General features: G+C 40.9%; 1 protein-coding gene across 2 annotated transcripts in view; it reads right to left on the reverse strand.

The window, feature by feature from the left end:
- Positions 1-22010, reverse strand: part of RORA (RAR related orphan receptor A) — a 61747-nt gene extending 39737 nt beyond the window's left edge. For both annotated transcript variants that reach the window (XM_030457053.1, XM_030457052.1), the window contains exon 1: positions 21915-22010. In XM_030457053.1, coding sequence (XP_030312913.1) covers positions 21915-21945 — 31 coding nt within the window. In that variant the 5' untranslated portion in view covers positions 21946-22010. The remainder of the gene's footprint in view (positions 1-21914) is intronic.
- Between the last annotated feature and the right edge of the window lie 572 nt (positions 22011-22582).

The raw sequence follows: 22582 nt of genomic DNA on the forward strand, positions 1-22582 counted from the left end.
AGGCTGACAATTCTAGAAATCCCTTGGAAGGGCTAACAGTGAAATTCCCTTTTCTCTGTCCTCGGGCCAGGGGATCAGCCCTAAATAATCATTATTATGAAGTTGTATCGGTGGGTAAAAAAAGCAAACAAAAAGTGTCAGTATAAAGTGAAAATCCCTCACTGTCTGCATTTGCAATGAAGACCACTGAAATACAAGACAGGCTGAAATCTCTGCAGCCAGCCTGGCAGTTTGCAATTAAATTGCTAGGAATGCATAAGCATTATTGGCCTTCCAAAACAGATCCTTCCACTTTCATGGGAAGGGAGTTAAGCACCCTGTAAATTGTACCCAAGACTCAAATCTTTGGTGTTGCATCTGCTTTTGTTCAATTTTTTATTTTCTGAAGTCTTGTGGTTAGGCAATGAAATGTGAATCTGTTGATTCCTGGCTAGGACACAGGCTTCTTGTGTGGTCCAAGCCAAGTCTCTTAAGCTGTACTTCAGTCCCTTACTTGTGAAACAGGTAAAACACATCCCTCAATGATGTTTTATGCATAAATTAACCTGTGGAAGCCGGTTTTTCAAAGAGTTCACTAATTAACATTATAGACAACTCTATAGATAAAGAGATCATCAGAGAGCTCTGTCTGGCAAACCTGGCCCAGGGAAAGAGTGCATTCCAGAAGTGATGATAGAATCTGCATGCAGATTCAGCAGACAGAATTTACTGGATTCCACAAGGTTATTTTTAAAGAATGTATACTCCTTGGTAACATATCATAAGGACTTCATACAATGTAGGGCATCTCCCATATTGAGTTTTATTTGGAATGAAATGCCACCATCAGCTTTCAGCACAATTTGTATGTGTTATCTTGTCAAAATCTTACTGGAGAAATTCTGAAATACTTAGTAAGTCTGGAACAATGAGGCTAATGGTGGATACCCTGTTTTCCACAAATATACAATCACAAGTTGCTAAAGAATGCTAAGACAATTCTACAAAAGCCATTTTGATTATCATACATTTTCAGATGCAAGCTCAACAGGGCAGAGAAAGTATTTTTCCCTGTGTTTATACAGGAACAGTTATCTGGCTGGAGCTTAGAATGTGCAATGAAATCCACAAATAACTTAATTTTCTAGTTTTCATACACCAACACAATATCTAAGCATAAAGCTCTAGTGCAAATGCAATAAAACAATTTTCATACTAGTATGACCAGAAATAGACTAGAAAGAGGACTGGACATTTCCAATCTTTGTTCTGCCTACATTAGGCAAAAGAGACCAATACAAGAAGAGATTAAATCACAAACCTTTGCTTTCCCCTCACCCCTCTTCTTTAAATGCTATAGGACATAACTTCACACACCTACAGTCTTCATCATTACATAATTTACCTAACCTAAAAGTATCAAACCTTTAAGCTCATCTCATTTTAAAACACATATAAATTCAAACAGTCAACATCGAAAGAAAAAAACAAGGTAAAGTTTTTACTAAGTCTGCAATTGTTTGTTTTCAGGAGCCACTGTTTAGTGACTGTACAAGCAGAAGCTGCAATGTGCTTTCAAACACCAGCTGAACCTGTGTCCTAAGTTACTGCCTAGCCCACATACCAAATATTTCTTGTTTTCTTTGAAACACAGCAGCTTACTGATTACAGGAACTAAACAACAATTTCTGCTGTTGATTTTAAGACCGCAGTCTCGTAGTGGAAAATGGATTTGTCACTGTTGCTGCACACAAGTGAATTCACTCGCTTCATTTCCCATGTAACATCATTACTGTCTCACTGTAAGGCAAATGTCTGAGCAGCAAGAGCTGCTGCTGACAGTCCTCAGAACACAAGGAACCAACCATAATTTTTTGGTTTCTCAGTCAAGGCTCAGGTGAACTTCATCTTTGTTTACCTTCAGCTTGCTCACAGGTGATGTAATGAATCCATCCAAAGGTCTGTTGCAACATGAATGACATTCAAAATCAGCATGCACAAAAATTGTTATTAAGTTTATTTAAAAAAATAAATTGCCTATGATTTCATGACCAACTAATTAACACCATTGCACTTCTAAAACATATATTCAACTCCATGTTGTACTCAGTGCTACATAAGGGAGAAGGGACTGTCTACTCCTTCACATTTCCATCCCAGGGTAGACAGTCATGACCAGGGATTTCCTTCTGACTCCATAGAATCCTACAGCTACCACTTTCCCATCACTGACCTTCAGTGCAGTCCCAGCCTGCATGTATCTTAGACCCACTGACCATAGTTCACAATCTTTACACAACAAAGAATTTAAATTATTCCAGACTAAGCACAACCATTACAATACTGCAACCTGTAAATTTTTGCAATCGCTTTATGTCAGTGTGGGGAACAGTGCCCCTCATCAAAAGAAACTGGGCATGCTACTGCTAAACTAAACTATCCATTTTTGGAATATAGACTGTTAAGGTGCTAAGATAGTATTCTGCTAGTCATGGTGCAGCTCTGAATCCTCCCAGTAAGGCAACTATACTGATCTTCCACACCATTCAGACATTTTGCACTTGTCTCAGCGAGTATAACAATGGGGAATTTGTTGACCAATATACTTCTGCACTGCAAGTAGAGGCAGCAGCAAAGAGCCAATACCTATTCCAGGCAGAAACTACAATCATAATCCAGAACAACAGGACAGACAGCTCTCTTACATCTGTGACTTCCCAAACAAAAATATTTGGAAAAGGAGCATTAATAAACTGGGCTGTAGTTTTCATCTTCGCCCTTAAAATTTTAAATCTTCACAAAACTGAAGAGATCAGTTTAACCAAGCCTATGCAAACAAAGGATTACCAGACCCTTATCTGATGTCAGTGATCCTCTGAAATTAGGTGTTACCCAGGAAGAAGAGTGGGAAGGTGCAGGGCTTGCCACTCCTAGGTGGTACCCATCTTAAATACATTCCCACGGCTTTTCACATTGCCAGTGAGGAAAAACAAACCAAGTGAGGCCAGCAGTGGTGCTCTGAGAAAGCTCTGAAAAAGCAGTGGGGGCTTCTACCACCTGGGGCAGTGGGGTAACAACCCTTCCCATCCCCCAGTGCCCCCCCCCACAAGCTGTGGTGGCCCTGTGGGTGAGGGTGCCAGGCTGGGAGGGGGAAGGCTGGTGGCAGCTCTGCCAAGGAGGTAGGAACCATCAAGGAATAAGCTGTGACTCACAGTGATGATTTACTGCTGGGCACTGCTCCCAAATGTGTTAATAAAGTCACTGCCAAAAAAATACACATCCTATAGGTCTTGCCATTGTTCCAGCCAGGCAAAGACAATGGAGTATTATTTTCACATAAAACAAGGATGCAATTCTAGACAATATTGCTACCACAAATAATATTTATGCTTTAGCCACTCTACTTCACAGCATTGCCAGCCCTCAAGCGTTTAATAAAAAAAAGAAAAAATTAAGTACAAAACAAGAAACAAGCAAGCATACTGAAAGTCGTAAGGTTTTTAAGAAATAAAAGCATTTAGTTGGAGCTGTTCTGTTTCATTTTTAGTTTATCTGTGGTAACTTCAGGTGTAAAAGACAATAGACAGAAGCCCTCCCTAATAACTACATTCAACTGAAGCAAAATGCCAATAAAAAACCCAGTAAACTCTGTGTCAGGTGGCAAATAGCATCATTGCAAAGCTCTTGGAAATGTTTTGCAACCTGAGAAAAGGAGGGAAGGAAGGGAGGCCAAGGAATTGTGCAAAATGAAACATTTACTTGGTTAGCAGTGAAGCTCTGGGGAAGTAGTGAACAAGCATAAAAACCAACTGTGCCAGGTTTCTGTAAGAAGCCCGCTCAAGCTGAAACTTCACACACCAACAGTGACAAATATATTTCTATATAGCCTAATCACTGTGCAGGCAGACACTCCTTTTAGCTTTAGTTAGCATTGAAAGAGAAGCCATATTCATGCTCTGACTTTCTATATAGCTTTGAATCATGCGAGACATGATAGCTAAATTATATATTTTAGATATTGCAGCAGCATGTCATGGTATTTCCGTGTCTTCTTCCACCAATATAAAAAATCTGAGAGCAGCAATTTCTCTCCAAGTAAACAAACAAGCACGAACAAAATAAGTTTCCTGAGTGTGCCAGTAAGTGTCTGCTGGTGTCCATGGTAGAGACTGCAAAAAGATGGCAATAAGGTTAGAAATGTTTTGGGGATGGGGAGTGTGGTTTTAGGGACAAGACAGAACTTTTGATAGATGGGAAGACAAAGCCAATCTGGTGAGATGGTTTCTTCAGTTGTTGTGACCCCCTGGTGTGCTTGGAACAACATATTCCAGAGGGCTACCAAATGGACACAAAATCTCTTGAAGAACTGAGCATGCAGTGTTAGAAAGGTAAAGCACCTTTAGTGGTGTCCTAGCAGGCTCTTTCATTCTTTTGTGATGATCTGAAACAGCTGGCTATAAAGGGCCTAAAATGTACAGTTGTGTTGTTACCCATCACTGCACTGATAAAGAGATTAAATAAGGCACTGGCAGTTTGCTTTCAAAAGAAAGTGAAAGAAGAACACAAGAAAGTGAATTAGAGATGACGAATGCTAACGGGACGAAGAAGAAATGAAAGGAATGAAATGAAAGAAACGAGAAACTAGACAGCAAAGGAAAGAGGATGAGGCAATTACACATCACTTCAGTGAGATAACAGTTTAGCAGGCAGCCTGTGTGATCCCAGGGCACTGTGAATTCCAAGCAGGAAAATTCTTACATCCACCTAAATGGGATAGCTAAATGGGAAGGAAAAAGATGGAGGTGGCAGAAGTACCATGCTCCAGTCTAAAAATACATACATTACTTATTTCCCAATCTGTCTTTGGGAAACTGCAATCAGTAATGCTTAGTTTTACTCTTTTATCTCTCAAACTCCTAAGGAGACAAAAAAAGGAACCCTATTTATAAAATATAATGAGCAGGTTCACAAAATTGCATTAAAACCCACTGTGTTTTGATAATCAGTTAGCACTGTATCGGAAGCTTCACACAATATATTCAATAAGAACTCGAAGTTGTAACGTTTCCTACATTGAGCAGTTTGAATGTAGCAAACCAATTATTCATCTGAATAATTCATCAGAATTCCTCAGAAGAAACTTACCCTGCAAGTTTACCACTCTGACAAGTTACTGTACTTTTTATAAAAAATAAAATAATAATAAAAAAAAGGTTCTGGGTTTTTACTATCAGGCTCACTGCATAGTCAGATCTCATTGCAAAGCCAAAGACCTTAACACGATAAAAGCAAAAAGCACTCAGTGTATTAATGCCTGCTCAAAATGAATTGTCTTTGTAGTATAGCAATGCATTATCTAGCTTCTGTTCACACTTCTTTGATTAAAAAAACAACCAACAAACCACAAGCTCTTCACAGCTTAAGAGGCCCAAAATCCTTTTCACAAAACAATTATGTTGTCACTTTTATATAGGGTTAGTTGATTCCTTTCCCCCTCCTTTATTTTTTCTCAGTGAGCTAAATATAATTAATGACTTAAAAATGGAATTAGTTCAATAGCATCTGGCTGAAAGCATTTATTCATATGAATCCAGTTATAAATCATAAGTCAAAAGGCATATTGTAAAGAAATTTACTTCACTGAATATTCATATAGCAGCTTTCTATATAAAAGTGGTGTTAAAGCTTAGACACTAGTACAGTCAACATAAATTCCAGTTTTAACAGGCTTGGATAAACACAAATTTTGGCTGAGTGAGTCTGCTTTGGATGTCAATACTTTGAAATAGATACAAGCTTTAACAAACCTTTAATGCAGAAGCCCATTATTGTACCAACTGAAAGAGTCAAGTATCAAAGAGGCGTTCTTCCCCACTTGCACGGTATTACTTCTGTAATACACCAATTGATCTACAGTCCTTGAAAGAATACAGCTCACTTCCCTCTCCTGGATAAAAGTCAGTGCATTTTTTTTCATCCATCACAGTGTAACAGCATCAAAATACACCTTCTGCATCAACCTACAAGGAAAAAAACCTGCAAACCACAAAGCCATTACAGAACACGTCAATTTACTTTGACAGAAAAAAGAAAAAAAGTTTTCATTAAAAAAGGTAAAAAGCTTAAGATCTGTTTAAAGCAATCACTAAGAAAGAGAAGAGGACAAAGAGTCATGACAATTTATCCAGATTTACCTATTGCTACTGTTATTCTGAGAGTTCTTCAGCTTCCTGATTCCAGTAAATGAATCGTTACATTCAGCTCAACACCAAAGTGCAAAACCTCCTTTTCCTGTTGAAGAAAGGAGCTCTGAGGTCAGCACGGAGCTCAGGAGCTGCTGTTCTCCAGCAGTGCCTACGGGAGCAAGTGCCTTGGCTGGGCCCTACCCAGGAATCAGTGGGTCCCGGCAAAGTCAGCCCAGCAGCAGAGAAAGCTGCAGCTCAGGTGGCCACCTGCAAGCAGACAGTTACTGCAGGTTTAACTTTTGGCAGATTTAAGGCCTCCTTCATCACAATATCACTCGGAATGGACATGAAAGACCTAACAGTGATTGTTACAGGCTGCTCAGGAGTCTAAAAAGCAGTGAGTGATTTGCCCGGTGCCATTTGCTTTGTGGTGAATTCCAGCCCACTCTGCTCCTTTTAAGTCCTGCTACAAGGTCTCTTTCTGCTGGTGTTTGGAGAGGGCAGGGTGAAATTTCCCCAGTCTGCCCACAAGACACCTCTACCTGGCACAGCCTCACTTCAGATGGCAGCAGGACAGCTGTCCAGAGCATCACACTGAACACCTACCTTCTAAACTGGAGATTCTCATCTAGAACTGTTTATGCAATATCCTGAGATTTAATAAATTGCCAGACTGTTAGTTACTTAATAACATCCACAACATTTAGCAGCATCTAACAGATTTTGTAACCAAATTTATTTACACTCCCTGACCTTAAATCTTTAGGTGGGTTCTTTAATTCAGCTGAACAACAGTATTTGGAACTACTGTGATGGAATTAGCAGACAAGTATATAAATAAATGCTTGTTTTCACTCCTTCAGTGCTACAGCTATTTAAAAGCATACAGTCCTCCCATTTCTTCTAAATTTTTATTACTACGTGCTATCCTTCCAGAAAAACAACACAGTATTTACACTCAACTTTTATGCTTCCTTTTTTAATGGGTTGCTTTTTATTTTCCCAGGTCATGTTAAATTCTTTTTGACAAGGTTGTTGAAACACCCAAACTCATCAAAAAGAGAACATAATTTTGAATAGTAGTAATAAGCACAACTTCACTTAGACACCTGATTTCCTTACTGGTCCATAGGAGTTCTTATTGGGAAGAGTGCTTCTGGAATGTTAAGGGAAGGGTATGGTACAGCAGCAGCTCAGCTGGCCTACACTTGGTGACAGGAATTTGCACACAAGCAACACTGCTGATCCAGAGAGAAAGAGAACCCAATACCAACCTTAGGGCAGCCTGTGATGAAACAAGCTGAAGGAAAACTTCCTTCTTTAGATAGCTTTGAGGAGAAATGTAAAAGCTTAATGGAGAGTAGGTTTGGAATAATTTCTCCTATTCTACTAACATGATTTATGAGCATTCAGATTGCTTGGGACATTATGTTGTTTTCAAAAGGAAAAAACAGTAGGTACTTAAAATGAATCTCAAGACTGTTTTCTCTACTGACACTGTTTACAATGGCTTAATTATGGGAAGAAACCATCACATTCCGTATCTGCCCGAATTTTTGAAAAACAAGAGAATAAAAAGTGAAATCTTGTTTATAAAGCACCAGATTAGCAGCAAGCAATCTGGGTTTTGTCTCCTTGGATAAATCTCTTAGATAGCTGGATCAAAGTAGTCTTTTGTGAAATAGACACTTAACTGAGATGCTTGGAACATTTTCCAAAGTGATAACCATTTTGGTATTCAGCTTAATAGAACTTTGAAAGCATTTTCTGAAATCTGGAATTAATTATAGTTAAATTCAATTCTCCCACATTATATTTGGTACTTACGTTTGAAGTCATGCTATGTAATTTCAATTATTAAGGTGCTTTTACACTAGAACTAGATAAGAGTCTTCAAAAACTGTGAAACTTCCATGAATGAAAATATGCTTGGCTAACAAAAACTTACTCAAATGTAGAAATAATTCTTTAGCTAGTGCACAGCAGTGCTCCTCATGTGAGACACACAGCTTAATGCCAGCTTTGGATGTGCTCCTAGAACTTTAACTTCAGGCTCCAAGGAGACAAGCTGGACATCTGTGCATGTTGCCCATTCAGAATATTCATTCACAAAGAGATCCCACCCACTGCTAATACAAAACCTGAATGTAGCATAGTTACCAAACTGCTAATAATGGGGCAATGAGCCAAGACAAGAAGTTAAGCTACACAACCCCACATGATCTTTTTGTTGGCACTTCCCTAAAATAATTTTCAATTCAATGTGGAGAAAAAAGAAGTACTGAAGGATTTCATTTTGGGATTCTGATTTTACAAGTTGCTGGCAACTCTCCCTGTGCAGCACATATGCTCACTTTCTCTCTCTGAATTAACAAGCTATTAACTTGGCAGTTCAGGTGTTTTAAAGGTGGGAAAAACAGTCTCTAGAGACTTAGCTGTGCTTTCTGTTTTGTTTTCTTTTTTTACCAATTCAAAAGTAAACACTTTCAAAAGTCCCTTCAACTTAGCATATAAATTGAATTCATTTGATTAGTCTTTCTAAAATGTAAGTTCTTGTCTCTTCCAAACAACTTCTATGCCAGCTAGCAGGCCAGGACTTGACATACTCAAATGAAGAAACCTCCACCTTCTTTTAATAGTACAGTACAAACATGTCTGCTGTTACAGCAAGGTACACACACAGCCATCACATTTATTTGAGAGCAATGGTCACTATTTACAACCAATTATTATAATTTCCCAAGCAAAGGCTTGATTTAAGCAGGTCGAGCATCCCCAAATCTCCCCAATGCCCTTGTGTGAAGAAGTGAGCAGTGTTATTAGAAGGACTCAAGCATGTTGCAAGATGCAGGTAAAGCCACTTAGTTGGTAAAGCTCTCAGGCACAGCTCATTTCTCCCCATCAAGAGGGTGAGGCAACAGATAGAGAAACAGGCCTCCTTTAAAATAGCTATGCTATATTTTTCTCTAAACAGAAAAATATGAATATCTTTTCCCTGGCATACTATCCTTCCAGTTGCTAAGAATTCATGTTTCTGAAGTGTCAAAAGCTCTTGGTAGTGGTTCCCTTTTCCTCCTTGGCCACAGGGACTTGTTGCAGTACATTGCAGAAAGAATTCTTTCTCCAGGTAGCACTATGGCAGAGGGGTAGCAGCAAAGGATTTGATTCAAGTTTAACTGTATTTTTGGAAGAGTAATTCATTCACATATCATCACATCCCCCCTGATCTCTGCACAGCAGGGTTATAGAAGACTAACTTTTCCAAAGATATAATTACGGACTACTTGCTGGCAATTATTGCTGGGTCTCAAAGCAAACAAAACAAACAATGGTACAAATTACTTATCTGTTTCATATCTCAAACAACAACAGTTATTAGAAAGAATGTATTTAAAGCACTGCATTAACAGAAGGAACATTTTAACAACACTTAAGCTGACACTGCTTTAAAAATAAAATAATATAGCCTAGGGAAATATGAGAACATAAGCTTGAAGGTGGAAGGGAATATTGTGACCAGGAATATCAAAGGTCTTCACAGCTGCTCCATTGGCAAAAGAAAGCCAAATCCTGAACCTTCACAGTTCCCCCTGCCCTGGTCTTGAAGCTTGAGCTTCCTGTTCTTTCACAAAATGCAAATACTGCTCTCTCCTGAGGTGTGCAAATTGTTATTTCCAAGCCTTGATGTCTTCTCACAATTCCCAGCAGTTCTTCTTGGCCTCTTACATTCTGACTTCTGTTTATTGATGCACAACTTCTCTAAGTGTAGCAGTACATCAATTAATTATACAGTAGTTTGCTTAATAAGGTTTCTCTAGGGTTTTTAACAGAAATCCTTTGTATTTCTTAATGATTCCATGGGATTGTAACTATTTTTAGTTCTGCAATATAAGAAATAAGAGTCTGCTGACAATACCATCTCCACTAAAGGTGAAATGGGCATTAAAGTTGTTGATCCAAGCACACTGGAACTTTGGAGAATTCATATTTAGTCTAGATTTTATGATTAACATTTTAAAATACCACATAAGCAGTTAGCACTGAGAGACAAATACAAATGAAAGAAGAAAGATTGGAACTGAGGAACTAATGTGACCTACTTTGTATTTTAATATTAAAACAGGTACATTCAAAATTAATAGCAAAGTCTCCACTGCCTTCAGCACCACGCTGCTACCATTTGGTCAGAAGAAATCCAGCAATCTTCTGTGATCAATTTCTTTTGCCCAGCCTTGTTCTGAAAGTAAACATGTGCTCTAGAAACCCAAGATTACTTTTCCTTAGTTCTAAGACAGAGGTAGACAAAATTTCTCATTAATTTAAGGGAGAACTCAGTATTAAAAGAATACAAATAAACAAACCCAAACCACAACAAACTACCAAAAGTCCAAATCAGCAAAAACACAACCAGCTTCTACTTTAAAAAAGCAGTTAAAAAAAAGAGCTTCTGCTTGCTCGAGCTGCTCGCATTTTTGGTGAAATTATGTATTTTATTAGGAGGAATCGTAACTAAAAGTGTAAGACAGCTGCCTTCCCACAAAAGGGTTAATTCTCACAGAATCACAAAAAAGTGGATGTTGGAAGGTACACGTGGAGATTGCTTGGTGCAGCCCCCATTCAAAGCAAGGTCAGCTACAGCTCAGGGTTGTGTCAGGTTGAAGTTTTAGTACATTGAATAATGGAGACTTCACAATCTTAGGGCAACCTGATATGGTAATATTAAAAAAATAGTATTACATAGTAATATTTAAAAATAACCCAAATAGTAGACATTTGCTTTCACTTACGCTTTTTATGTACCTTTTATGTACCTTTTGCCAGTGACACAGCAGTGCTGCACCCATACTTGGGATATCCCTACCCATGTTTATACACTTGCATGTTTGCACACACAGACAGCTCTGCTGACATCACATAAGCTCAGACACTCTTACCTAGCATATTAGCAAGACTCTATTCTGAGACACCGCTTTTAGTTCTTAATCTTACCTATTCCCTAAATCAGAAATCAAGATGTGCCAGAGATAATTTCCACATTATGAAAGCAGCTCTCTCTACCATTCCACAGGGACCTGTCTGCAAGGCTGAACTGAATCTCTGTACAGCTTCTTTTGTCCTGTATTTGTTCTTTGATGTACAAATATGCCACAGACTAAGCGGTGATCTCTTTGATGTTGAACTTTCATACTTTATTGCAACTAGCGTGCTTACAAGAGCAGCTGCCAGTCATTTTGCCTTCTAAACATTCAAATTTTATGAGGCACTTGCTTTGTGAGTCAGATTTCTTACTAACTTGTTTTCAGAATTTCCACAAGAACTGTGTTACTCTTCTAGAATGATAACTTGATTAAAAAACAGGATCTGATCAGGTTTTTCAAGTATTGCAAATTAATACAAACATTAACTAATGTATCTGAATGTATTTAACATAAAGTATCATTACCTAGTCAAATATGCACTTCCTCAGTTGCTTTTAGATACTTCAGGCTGGGGCCTGGACTCCAGCAGTGGCCGGGAGTAGTTGCACTGGGAACAATGAGCAAGGCAAGCATGCAGCAGTGCCTCTCCAGCAGCCTCAAGCTCAGGGACTTCCAGAATCAGTGGTAGCATTTGCACCACAGTTTTTCATAATGTGAAGTGTATACAGAAATTTTAGGCTGACAGTACCAAAGCAGATTAAATTACCTAGTTAGTTACTCCTGTGACAAAACATCAACGTTGGCAGGAATAAACATGTTATAAAGTGCAAATTTACTACCAGTACATGCTAGAGATGCCAGTGTGAGACACACAGAAGTTTCCATTCTGAAGAACATTCACAGGGGCTTTTCAGTCAACCCTAGGAGCAGAAATTTGTTGGAGTGAGGTTTTGCCATTCAAAAGGTCTCTGCTTTACAGTGACCTTTACATTCAGTTATTTTTCCCTTCTGTAAGGATAAACACTGTGGCTGAAAGGGAAAACAGCAGAAGAGTATCAGAGTATTTTGGAACAGTGACAGTAAGGAGAGAACGTTTGCCCATACTAAGCTCCAGGTTACCAAAACAAAATCAGAACTGCTACTGATGTCTGTCACCAAGCCACCTAGTTTAAAGACACATCAACAGTAAATCAGCCTCAGAAAGGCACTACTTGGAACACTGATTTAAAGTTAAAATTTTACAGGGATGAAACCACATTATTCATTTTCATTGAGACAGGAAAGAGAACCTGAAATGAAATAAATGTGTTAGAGATACTGATTCCTCTTTTTCAAAAATATCTAGCAGCTCAGGAACAAAAAAACTTGTGTTGAGAGCTGGATGTATTCTAAGGAGGAAGCACTAGCCATGCCAGGCAGCCAGGTGCTGCACTCCTCCTTTCTGGCACATAACCACTAAATTATTTCCAGAGATATGGGTAGATTTTCTTAAGAAGTCTGGTTGAATATAGCCAGCCCTAGCAATACTGGAAACATAACATTTCAGCACCTTTTCAGGTCCAGGCAAAAGTTAGTTCTCAGTGTTCAACCAGATTCTATCATGTGCAGTAAAATAATGCACTAAGAAAAGGCAAGGATGAAATACTGCTCCTGTTAACTAGAGGTTTCAGGCAGTGTTTCCATCAGTGCAGAAAGCAGAATTCTGCTCCTCCTTGTCAGGAACAATAAGAAAAATCAATTCCCTTATTCAGCTCTGTCCGATGGCCCTGTTCCAGCCCCTACACCACAGCACCAGCCCTCCTGGCTGCCAGAGGCACTGCCAACCACTGCTGCTCCTCCTGCTATCACCAGGAGCATCTGGGGAAGGAAATAATGCTCTGAGCCTGTTTTCCTCAGCCATTTAAAAGGCGCCTATGTATACGAGTTTTCTCAAATGAAACATCTCTAGCTCTTTAATTAACCTGTCTGGTTTTTTTATTATCTGCTGATACAAGAGTCTATCCAGCATTTATAAACATCTTTATGTTCTCACTTTTTAAGCAAATACTTATTTTAATTCAATAATGCACCCACAGTACAAGAAAAACTCAACCTAAAGTCTACCACAATACATCTGTGTCAATACAACAATTGCAGGGAGAGTCTCTTTGAAGGAAAACAACACTGAGCATACGCTCAGCTACTCCAGATGATCACTAAAAATCTGTCCTTCTCTGTGTGGCAGAGAAGTGACCCTGCAGCACTAGTTTAAAACCTCCAAAAGGCTGGAGCACTCCAGCCTGATGTGTGAGGCCTATTGCCAAATGAGTTTCACTTATATCCTCCAAAACTTGTTAGTAATAGAACACCCAGCATGCAAACCTTTCTACAGTAAACCAGAGGGCACAAGTCCAAGGAGGGGAAAACAGCAGCAATCTACAATAAGCAGTTTTCTACAGTGCAAAAGATGGGCTTATTAATTCCCAAATTGAGCTTGAAGCCATCACTAAACATTTTTTAGAAAATGTGTGTTTTCCCACAATAACTACTCTGCCAAATCAAAGATGAGCTAATTAATTTAGCTGAATGGAAAAATGCAACCATTATGAGTCACATTACAGTTGATACAGGAAGACAGCAGCTACTGCTGCTCCTATCAACCAGAAGAGCAATTTATACCATTCAAATTGAAGTCAGAATTAACACATGCAAATGCCTATGTACAGAAAGGAAGCTCCAAAAATTCTTTTGACCAGGGATCATTTTTTTACTAGCTTCCTACACTCTGCCTAATCTAAGGGCTTGAGGCAAAGAGCATCCGGGGCTTAGAGAGAATTTAACTTCTTTTTAGGGTGAGAAGAACATAAATGACACTTCCAGTCATGTCCCATTAGACACAGGGACAAGCAAAGTGGGCTGGTCAGAAGAATGCTTATTTTCTTAGAATTGACAGTCAGGTAAACATCAGCTCATGCTAAGTTTTAGGCATGCTTACCCCATGGCACAGAGTATGAACTCCTAAAATCCGTGGCAGGCTCACAAGAGGTGAATTAAGTGTCACACACAGTGAGAACTTGATTTCTAATAGGATCATGTAAATTCTATTACATGATGCAAATGGTACTTGGATGAAAGAAAAACCTGCCAATCTCAACTTTTCCAGTGCTTTAGAGAAAGCAGCAGAAATTCAGTAATCCAACACATGTCCAAGCACAGTCCTGTCCCCTTTTGAACTGTGGTGGAGAACTGAAAACCTGAGGGTCTGTGTTCAGGCTTATTCCCACTGCTCCAACTCATCTATTCTAAAACTACAGTTTAAAATTAATACTGTTCTGTCAAAAAACAGCTGAAATAACTTTGACTTTCAACTTCCATTTCACATGCACACCATTCATACACACACATAAATATTACTTAACTACAGCAGTTCAAAACATCACCCTACCTCACTTGTACAGCTCTGGCAAACCCAGTACAACAGCTCTGGGTATCTACGAGAGCTTGAAGCAGAAACAAACCATGGCCATACTGCACCCATCCCTAGGTTTCCATTTTGGGTAGTGAACAAATGACAGAAAGAACAACAAGTTTTTAAGCCTTCAGTAACACTCAAAGAGCAGCAAATTGCAGAAAACATCAATTGCAAACGGTGACAGGACCTCTTCCTTATTTTTGGGCAACAGTGCAGAAGGTATCCGTGTACCAGGTGTGAGCAGAGGTGGTAGAAGACCCAGTGCCAGGCCATGTGCCACAGCACCTCTGGCAAGCAGCACCCAGAGCCAGGGAATAGCAACACTGGCTCACAAGGACATGGCTCATGGTATTTCCTCTGTCAAGACAAAACTTCAGTTTATAGCCACTTCAGTCTGAACACTTTGACAAACCTTTTGTCACAGTGCATCTGTCTATATAAAGATTTAATGTCACTTTTCCACCCCCTCATTTGAGAATGATCAACTTCTTCTAAAGTGAATAAATAAAGAGTCATGCAGTTGGTTTTATGAAGCACCTTGTCCCAGGATTCAATGGCAATAAATAGCACAGTATTTCAAAGAAGACAAACATTACACAATAATTACATGGCTGATACCCTATAAGTATGCTGACTATTCCATTTGCATTGTTCAGAAGTGAAGAGGTTAGACTTATTTACATCCAAGTAGCTTTAATTAAGCTTTGAGATAAATGCTCTTAAAATGAAAGCTGGGATGATTATACCTCTCCCGACATTGATTTTAGGCCAGATGGCTACGCACATAACATGACAAAAGGCTCAAAGGCTGGAATCGCACAAACAGAAGAGCCACAGGCCCTGGGTCCTGCATCACTCTCCCCCCCATAGGAAAGAAAACAAAAAATACAGTAAAAGTGTGACCTTACTGAAGTCAACTGCTTAAGTGCTGTGGAACCAGACTGTACACTGAAGGGCAGCAGCAGTGGGTGCTGCTGACCACCACAGGTTCACAAACTGCACCCAGCTGCATTCACGAATGGAAGTGATCAGATGGGCTGCATCTGATGGTGAGGGCAGCAGCCTACCCTGCTCCCAACACTGCTTTGGAACCCCAAGATTTCTTCCAGGGTAGCCTTGCACTTTTCAGAGCTTTAAATGTTAGCTGTTCCCATTAAGCTGCATCCAGAGCACAGGGAACATGAGCTATCGCAGAGACTGCAGCTAATAACAGCTTCAGCTTGGTGCCTCTGAGAGGACAGCACAGGCAAAAGCAAGCAGGCCTGAGATGCCAGAAAGACACCCTAACATTCACAGTAGGAGATGGAGACTTCCCCAGATACCCATTTGCTCCTGCCAATATGAAGGCTTCACCTTCAAAGGAAGGAAAAGAAAGGAAAAGGAAAAGAAAAGCAAAAGGAAAAGAAAAGCAAATAGTAATTTCATTACATTTTTCCACGAAAACGAGAATGTAAGTGAAACCTGTGCAGGCAATCACCTCAGCACAGAGCGCTGGGGAGGCAAGGGGCTCTCTCCAGAGCACCAACTGCCCAAATCTGGCAGCAAGCTCCTTACTGCAGCAAACCCCCACTCTGAAGAGGGGAACAGCACGACACCCCGTGAGTCACTGGTGCCCTGAGTCACTCCCTGCTGTTCCCAACATAAGGTGCAGGCAACTGCGAACCAGCCTGAAACTCCACCGAGTTTGCCAACCTGTATTGTGCAGAACTTCTTTGCCTAAATGCCTCTAGCAAGAAGAGTGGCAAAAAAGTCTGAAGACTGATAACCACAAGCAACGCTCCATTTGCATCAGTATGGAAGAGAAGAACAAAGTCCAGTCTGCCAGATTCCCTGACAAGGCTTTCTACTTCTTTTTTTCATTCAACAAGCAGAGAGGCCTGCACTGTACAGACTCACCTTTTTTCTCATAATACAGCTATTCTTGAAGGACAGAATCCTTCCCTGTTAATGTTTATTGGGAAAAGCAGAAAAAGCTGAAGTTCAAAAAGGAATAGAGGTTTAGAAGACAGTTTTTGCACCATTAGTTACGTGCATATCCCTTAGATATCTGTCCTCAAGGAAAAGACAAATCACAAAAGGAGAGAACTACTGCTTGCTTGATCTCAGGAGTTACCAGCTATAATTGCAAATTACAAAACACAGGGAGGGTGAATGTTTCATTTTTTCTCTCATTGCAAAGGAAAAAACAGTAACATTCTAAAATGTATCAAGTCTGACTGTAATAACTAATTCTTGTCATACGCAGTTATTTTGCAGACTAAAACTTATCTCATGGGAAAGCAAAGCAAAAAGAAAAGAACATGCTGCATCTCATATTCCTCTAATACTAGATAGAGAATTGCAAAATCAAAGTTTCATGTATCTACTCACGAGAGACACAGAGATTTGACAGTTTTGATTTAGCATCCATAGTTTAGAAACATATACAGCAATTTGGAGTTCTACTGTGTAGTGAAGATGAAATACTAACAACTCTGCCAGTAATCAGCACCCGATAGCAATTATTTCTATGCTGTACTTTAGGAAAGAGAATCAAGCAAGGTTTTAAACCCTTAAACGTAAAAATGTGAGTGTTATATCATCATAAAAAAAAAATCAAACCAGATGTGCAAAGCTACCTATTATGGGGAATGAGTAAAGAAATTAGTCTTTTTCACACATATTGGGCAATTATTTGATATAAAGAGAACTCAGTTCTTGAGAGAGGCCTCTAGACGCTACTCCCCCAACTAAGAAATGCCAATACAAACATACAACTCCTCACTGCAGAGCTAGGCTGCAAAGCTGCAGGCTATTACCCTGCATCACACACTGAACCAGCTGCCATCTCCCTCCATCCCCCATGTCATATCACTGGATAAAATGTGATGACATTTTGTGTTTGTGCAGAGCCCACACGCCAAACACTAGCGATCCTAGCTACCCAGCTCTACAGCCTCATCCATTAAAATATTGGGTTTTGTTTGGTTTGGTTTTTAAAGTTACAGAAGTCCTTGTGTGGTGCCCACAAACCCATTTCAGTTTTGCCCCAGTTACTCATAATTATCCTTGAATTATTTTTAAAATTGTATTTCCAGCCAGATGGATCAGGCTCCCCATTTTAACTGGGCAAGAGCTGCACATAAATTACAGAGTTTGTGAGATGTTCAGCACCCACACTTTTCACTGACTTAAACAAGACGTACAGATTTTCCATACAAGAAAAAGAGTGTCCCCACCTGAGACTGGTACAGAGCATGCAACCGCCTTTGATTATCACAGAGTGAGACATAAAGGCAGATTTCCTCTTCTTCTACTTGCAAATCTTGAGAGTCTTTCAAGGGGCCTGAAAAGTACATTTCAGCAATAAACCTCAAACCAATCTTACCCTGGCTTATGTGATGCAACTGATGTCTTTGGTACAAGTAAGTCATTCAGATCAGTTGTACAAAATTAAAGCAGCAAGAAAGCAGCCTCTCAGCTAGCAATTCCAAAGGCCAGATTCTGTTAATATTTAGTCAACAGAAGTTCTGTACCAGGGTATTTGCTAAATTGGATTTAACTTTCAATAGTGCCACAGTGAAGGCAAATTTAAACATACCTCAATTTGTGAAGCAACTTTTTAAAAAAACTGTGGTAAGAAATTTTTCCAAAGGCAGTTGTTCACTGCTGGAAAACACAGAGTAATTACCAGCATGCTGGGAGGTTGGTGCCAAGATACATGACAAAAAACACGTCAAAAGGTCAGGCTTGACAGACTCAGAAAAGCTCACCCACAGCAAGCAGGACTGCATAAATTCCCAGACTCCCAGCCTCTGAGCAACCTGGCACTGCCTAGGCTGGAGCATGGTGGTCACTGCAAATAACACAGGCTCCCTTCAGCGCTACCGCCAGGCAGTGAGGGAAACCCTGCTCCTCCGCCTGGCTGCAGCTTGAGTAGTCACAGAAATACTGTAGGATCCAAAAATCATGTCCACTAATATGGAAACCAAAAGGGTCTATTTGCTTAAAGAGGTATTTTAAAATGACCGGATTTTCATTGAGAAATAGCGTCAGTCAGGAAACTAGTTATAAGTCCAGTGAACCAAGCATAGACTCCCGAAGTCAAACAGTTTCCCTTTACAACCAAGTAACAATTAATTCTACTCATTTGTTTTATTCCCCACACAACAGCAACAGATTCAGCTGTGTTGATGAACACAAAGCAGAAGTCAGGATTAATAACTCAAACTTTATCTTAACAAAGATATCTGGTAGGAAAAGCCTAGAAAATTTACATCTACTTTCCCACAAATCTCTAGCTAGAACTGTGCATAGGAAATAGAGTAAAACTACTGCTAGTAAAGTATTTCATACTTTATAAACTCATCAGTAGACAAAATCTTTCTGTCTAGGCCTGACAACAGTACAAGGGAAGTAGTTCAGATCTCACTAACACCTGGACTGATTCACCACTGTCTCTCTACAAAGTAGATACCCCAAACTGGTAAAATTCTACACTTTTGAATCGAGCTTCCTCTGTCTCAGGCTCACCTCCAGCTATGTACTGGCATGACAACTGAGTTTGTGTTTCTACTCCAGTGCAGAGTATTTGCTCACCAATTCATCACACTTAGTACTTACTATTCTCCTTGCAGTCAACCTTGAAGCTTCTGCCAGTGAATACTCACAGGAATAAGATCTTAACCAACGAATATGCTAGCAAATTTATCTGATTTCTTTGCAAACTTTTACTGGTAAGCACATAAAGTTGCACTCTCCCTTAAAGCCACCAGCTAGTTACTGGCCTGTATATATTATAAACTACAACAGCAAGGCTTCTGGAATCCTCTACACAGACTTGAAACAGTTGATAAATAATTTCTAAAAGCCCAATAATCTACAAAATACTTACTCAGTCTTTGACATTTCACCACTACCTATTTTCTTAGAAATACATAGGAAAAAAACCTTCTTTCTCCTCTGCTTGAAACCAGAAAGCTACGTATATTTCATATCACGCTGTCTGACTTAAGAACATCTTCAGCCTCTTCACTGGACTAGTCTGTTTCCCAGCTCCTTAAGCATACTAGCACAGCTACTGATGGGCTGATCATTCCTCATTCAAATCTGTATATACTCTCCAAGTATGAGGACTTTCAAAAAGAAACAAGACATGTTTCCCTAAACATTATGTTGCATGAGAATGAAAATGACCCACAAATTTATTTCCCATGGTATCGGTTTGGGCTACATGAACAACAGGACAGGAATACTGTTCTTTTTTCACTTAAAAAAACCACAATCGAACATGAAAATTTGCAACACCCCATATTATCCCGCAGACCATAATTTTCTGCGCTTAAACTTTAGAACTGTAAAAGATCAGGAGGCCCCCAAAACACCAATAGAGAATAAATAAATGTTTACCTACACATTTAAATTTTTCCCTTGAGCCTTTGAGCTTATATAAAGCTGCATTCCCCATGCTACTGGTCTACTTCTCTCAAATCATAATATAGGATTGTGGATCTATTATTTCATGGCAGTCAGAGGTCACTTTAAGACAAACAACAACACATTTCCTCTAGCTGAACCATCTCCAGCAAATAAGAGAAAGAACAAGAAGCCAAGAAAGTTTTTCAGTGCACTAGGAAACTATATAGTATGAAACATGAATGAAATGTACCATAGAAGCCCTCTGTAAAATGTATAAAGATCTAAATATTTTCATAATAAAGCCATTAGAAATTACACTTTAAAACCCCAAATCTAGGCTTCACCAAGACTTTACATCAGTGTAGAAATTCATTTAAATGAAGCTCCCAACAGAGTAACAAAAAAATTTTCACAGTTGAGTTGTTGAAAATCATCTGTCTGCTATTTTACAACACAACCTTCAGTCTCTGTCCAGAAGTATACAAAACAATTACACCCACCCACCCCCCCATTTTAAAAATTTCTGTACTTTCCTTTTTTTAAATTTTGTTTATTTGATTTCATGGTTCTAGGAAGCTTATGAGTGATATACTGAAAAACTGTCTTATCAGAATACATAGAATTTTACGGGACTGCTAAAACATCCATGTACTTCACACTTAAAAAATGCATTTCCTTTTGTTACAGATGCAAGTATTTGAATCAACCTAATTACATTTTCTTGCCAAATACATTCAGCATGGCTAATGATTAATGAATATTGTGCTTTTCTTTTTATTCACACAGGATTCCTTCCAAGAAGAAAAGGAAGCCTAGTAATTGAAAATTACCATGCTTCAAACACTATGGTGTTATTGGTGCTTACTACCTACTGCTCTTGCAAAGTGGAAAAAAAAAGGGAAACAGTCTCTAGATAAAGCAAGATTCAGTCTTATTTTCCAAGTAATTATTTTTTTGGTAAAGAGAAACTTTACCTACAAAATATATGAAAATATTTCAAAGGGTACAGATTTACTATTCTACTGGGAGAATTAAATTAAAACGTCAGGAGTGATACTCTTTATATTCCTATGAAAGAATATCATATTTAAATCAGATGGTCACTGTTTTTAGAATTTTTAAACAGAACACAACTCTGACTTAAAAAATTATGCAATGAGAAGTTCTTCAGTAGACATAGTTTTATTAGGAAAAGGGGCAGACTGAAAACCTACGTCTAAACTTTTACTTTCTCACAAAAAACTTCGTTTGACTCTCCTCAGCCTGACATTGCCCCTCATAAAGGACTCGGATCGGCAAGCAGAGAAAACTTCAGTTTAAAAAATAAAATTACTAAATAGTTCTGATTTTTCCTTTTATCACACAGCCTTTTAAAAGTGAGCACCTATCTCTGAACACAGCATTTTAGCTTCATCGACATCTACAGGATGCTTCACGTTCTTTTTCCCTTTGCTAGAGACACATTTTATGGCAAGTATTTTCTATGAGGGTTTGTGGGAAAATCAGAGAGCTCGACTGCGCTTTATGCAACTCCAGCCACGTTAATCAGAACCTTTCCCTCCAAAAAGCCGTACTGGCAAACAGTCTTTACCCTCTACCCTGTACGCCACAGTGTAAAGTGCAGCGGCTCCGCGGGGTTATCGCTCCCGGCGCGGCCGCCTGCACCGAACCAGCGCGGCGGCGGTCCCGGGCGCTGCCCGGCGCTGACGGGACGGACCGAGCTCCTCCGTCGCTGCCAGAGTCCCTAAAAACCCCTCCGTGCTGCAGGGGCCGCCCAGCCGGGTGCCCACAACGGTTGGCGAGGCGGGGGTAGGCACCGGCAGCGCCGCAGGGCTCCGGCAGGCCGCCGGGCATGAGCCGGACGCCGAGCGGTTGCACTGGCAGACGCAGAGGGGAGGCCGCTGAGCACCGAAACTCCAGCCGGCCCCGCCGCTCCCGGACCGGGCTCGCCCCTTCCCCGCGGGTTCCGCGGGCTGCGCTTACCTTTCATCGCGGCGAGCACAACACACATCATTTGTCAGGGGCGAAGCGGCGGGGAGCGGAGCGCGGCGGGTAGGGAGGCGGGGAGGAGAGGCGGGCCGGGCCCTCGGCGTGAACCGCCGCCTCAGCAGCAGCCGCCGCCGCCTGCCAGCGGAGAGCCGCGCCGCGCCGCCATCCCCCGGCCCATATGAGGCTCCATGTGACCCGCTGACATCAAGCCAGCCCCGGCCCCCCGCCCTGTTTACACCGCTCGCTCCGGCCCTCCCCTGCCGCCGCCGAGGGGCGGTGCGGCGGTCGGTCACGGGGCGAGCCCGGCGCGGCACAGCCCGGCCCGCGGCACCGCCCCCGCCGGCTGCCGCCTCGCCGCGCTCCTACCCCCGCCCCGGGGCCCTCCGCAGCCCGCTGCCAGCGGGGGCCCGGCGCGAAGGGAGGAGGCGGAGGGCGCGGCAGGTGCCGAGCGGCTCGGGACCCGCGACCCGCCCGGGGCGGCTGCTGCCGGCCGCTCGGGAAGCCGGGCGCGCAGTTACTCGGGTTCGGGTACCGGGTGACTTCGAGAGGGGCTGGGCTGCGGTGTCAGCCCTGGCAGCCACACGCGTAACTGAGCGGGCGATAACGATCATCGCTTCTGAAACACCCGATGCGCCGAGTCACAGCACCACCAACCATCTCGC

This window comes from Calypte anna, chromosome 10 (assembly GCF_003957555.1).
Source record: "Calypte anna isolate BGI_N300 chromosome 10, bCalAnn1_v1.p, whole genome shotgun sequence".
Taxonomy (NCBI): domain Eukaryota; kingdom Metazoa; phylum Chordata; class Aves; order Apodiformes; family Trochilidae; genus Calypte; species Calypte anna.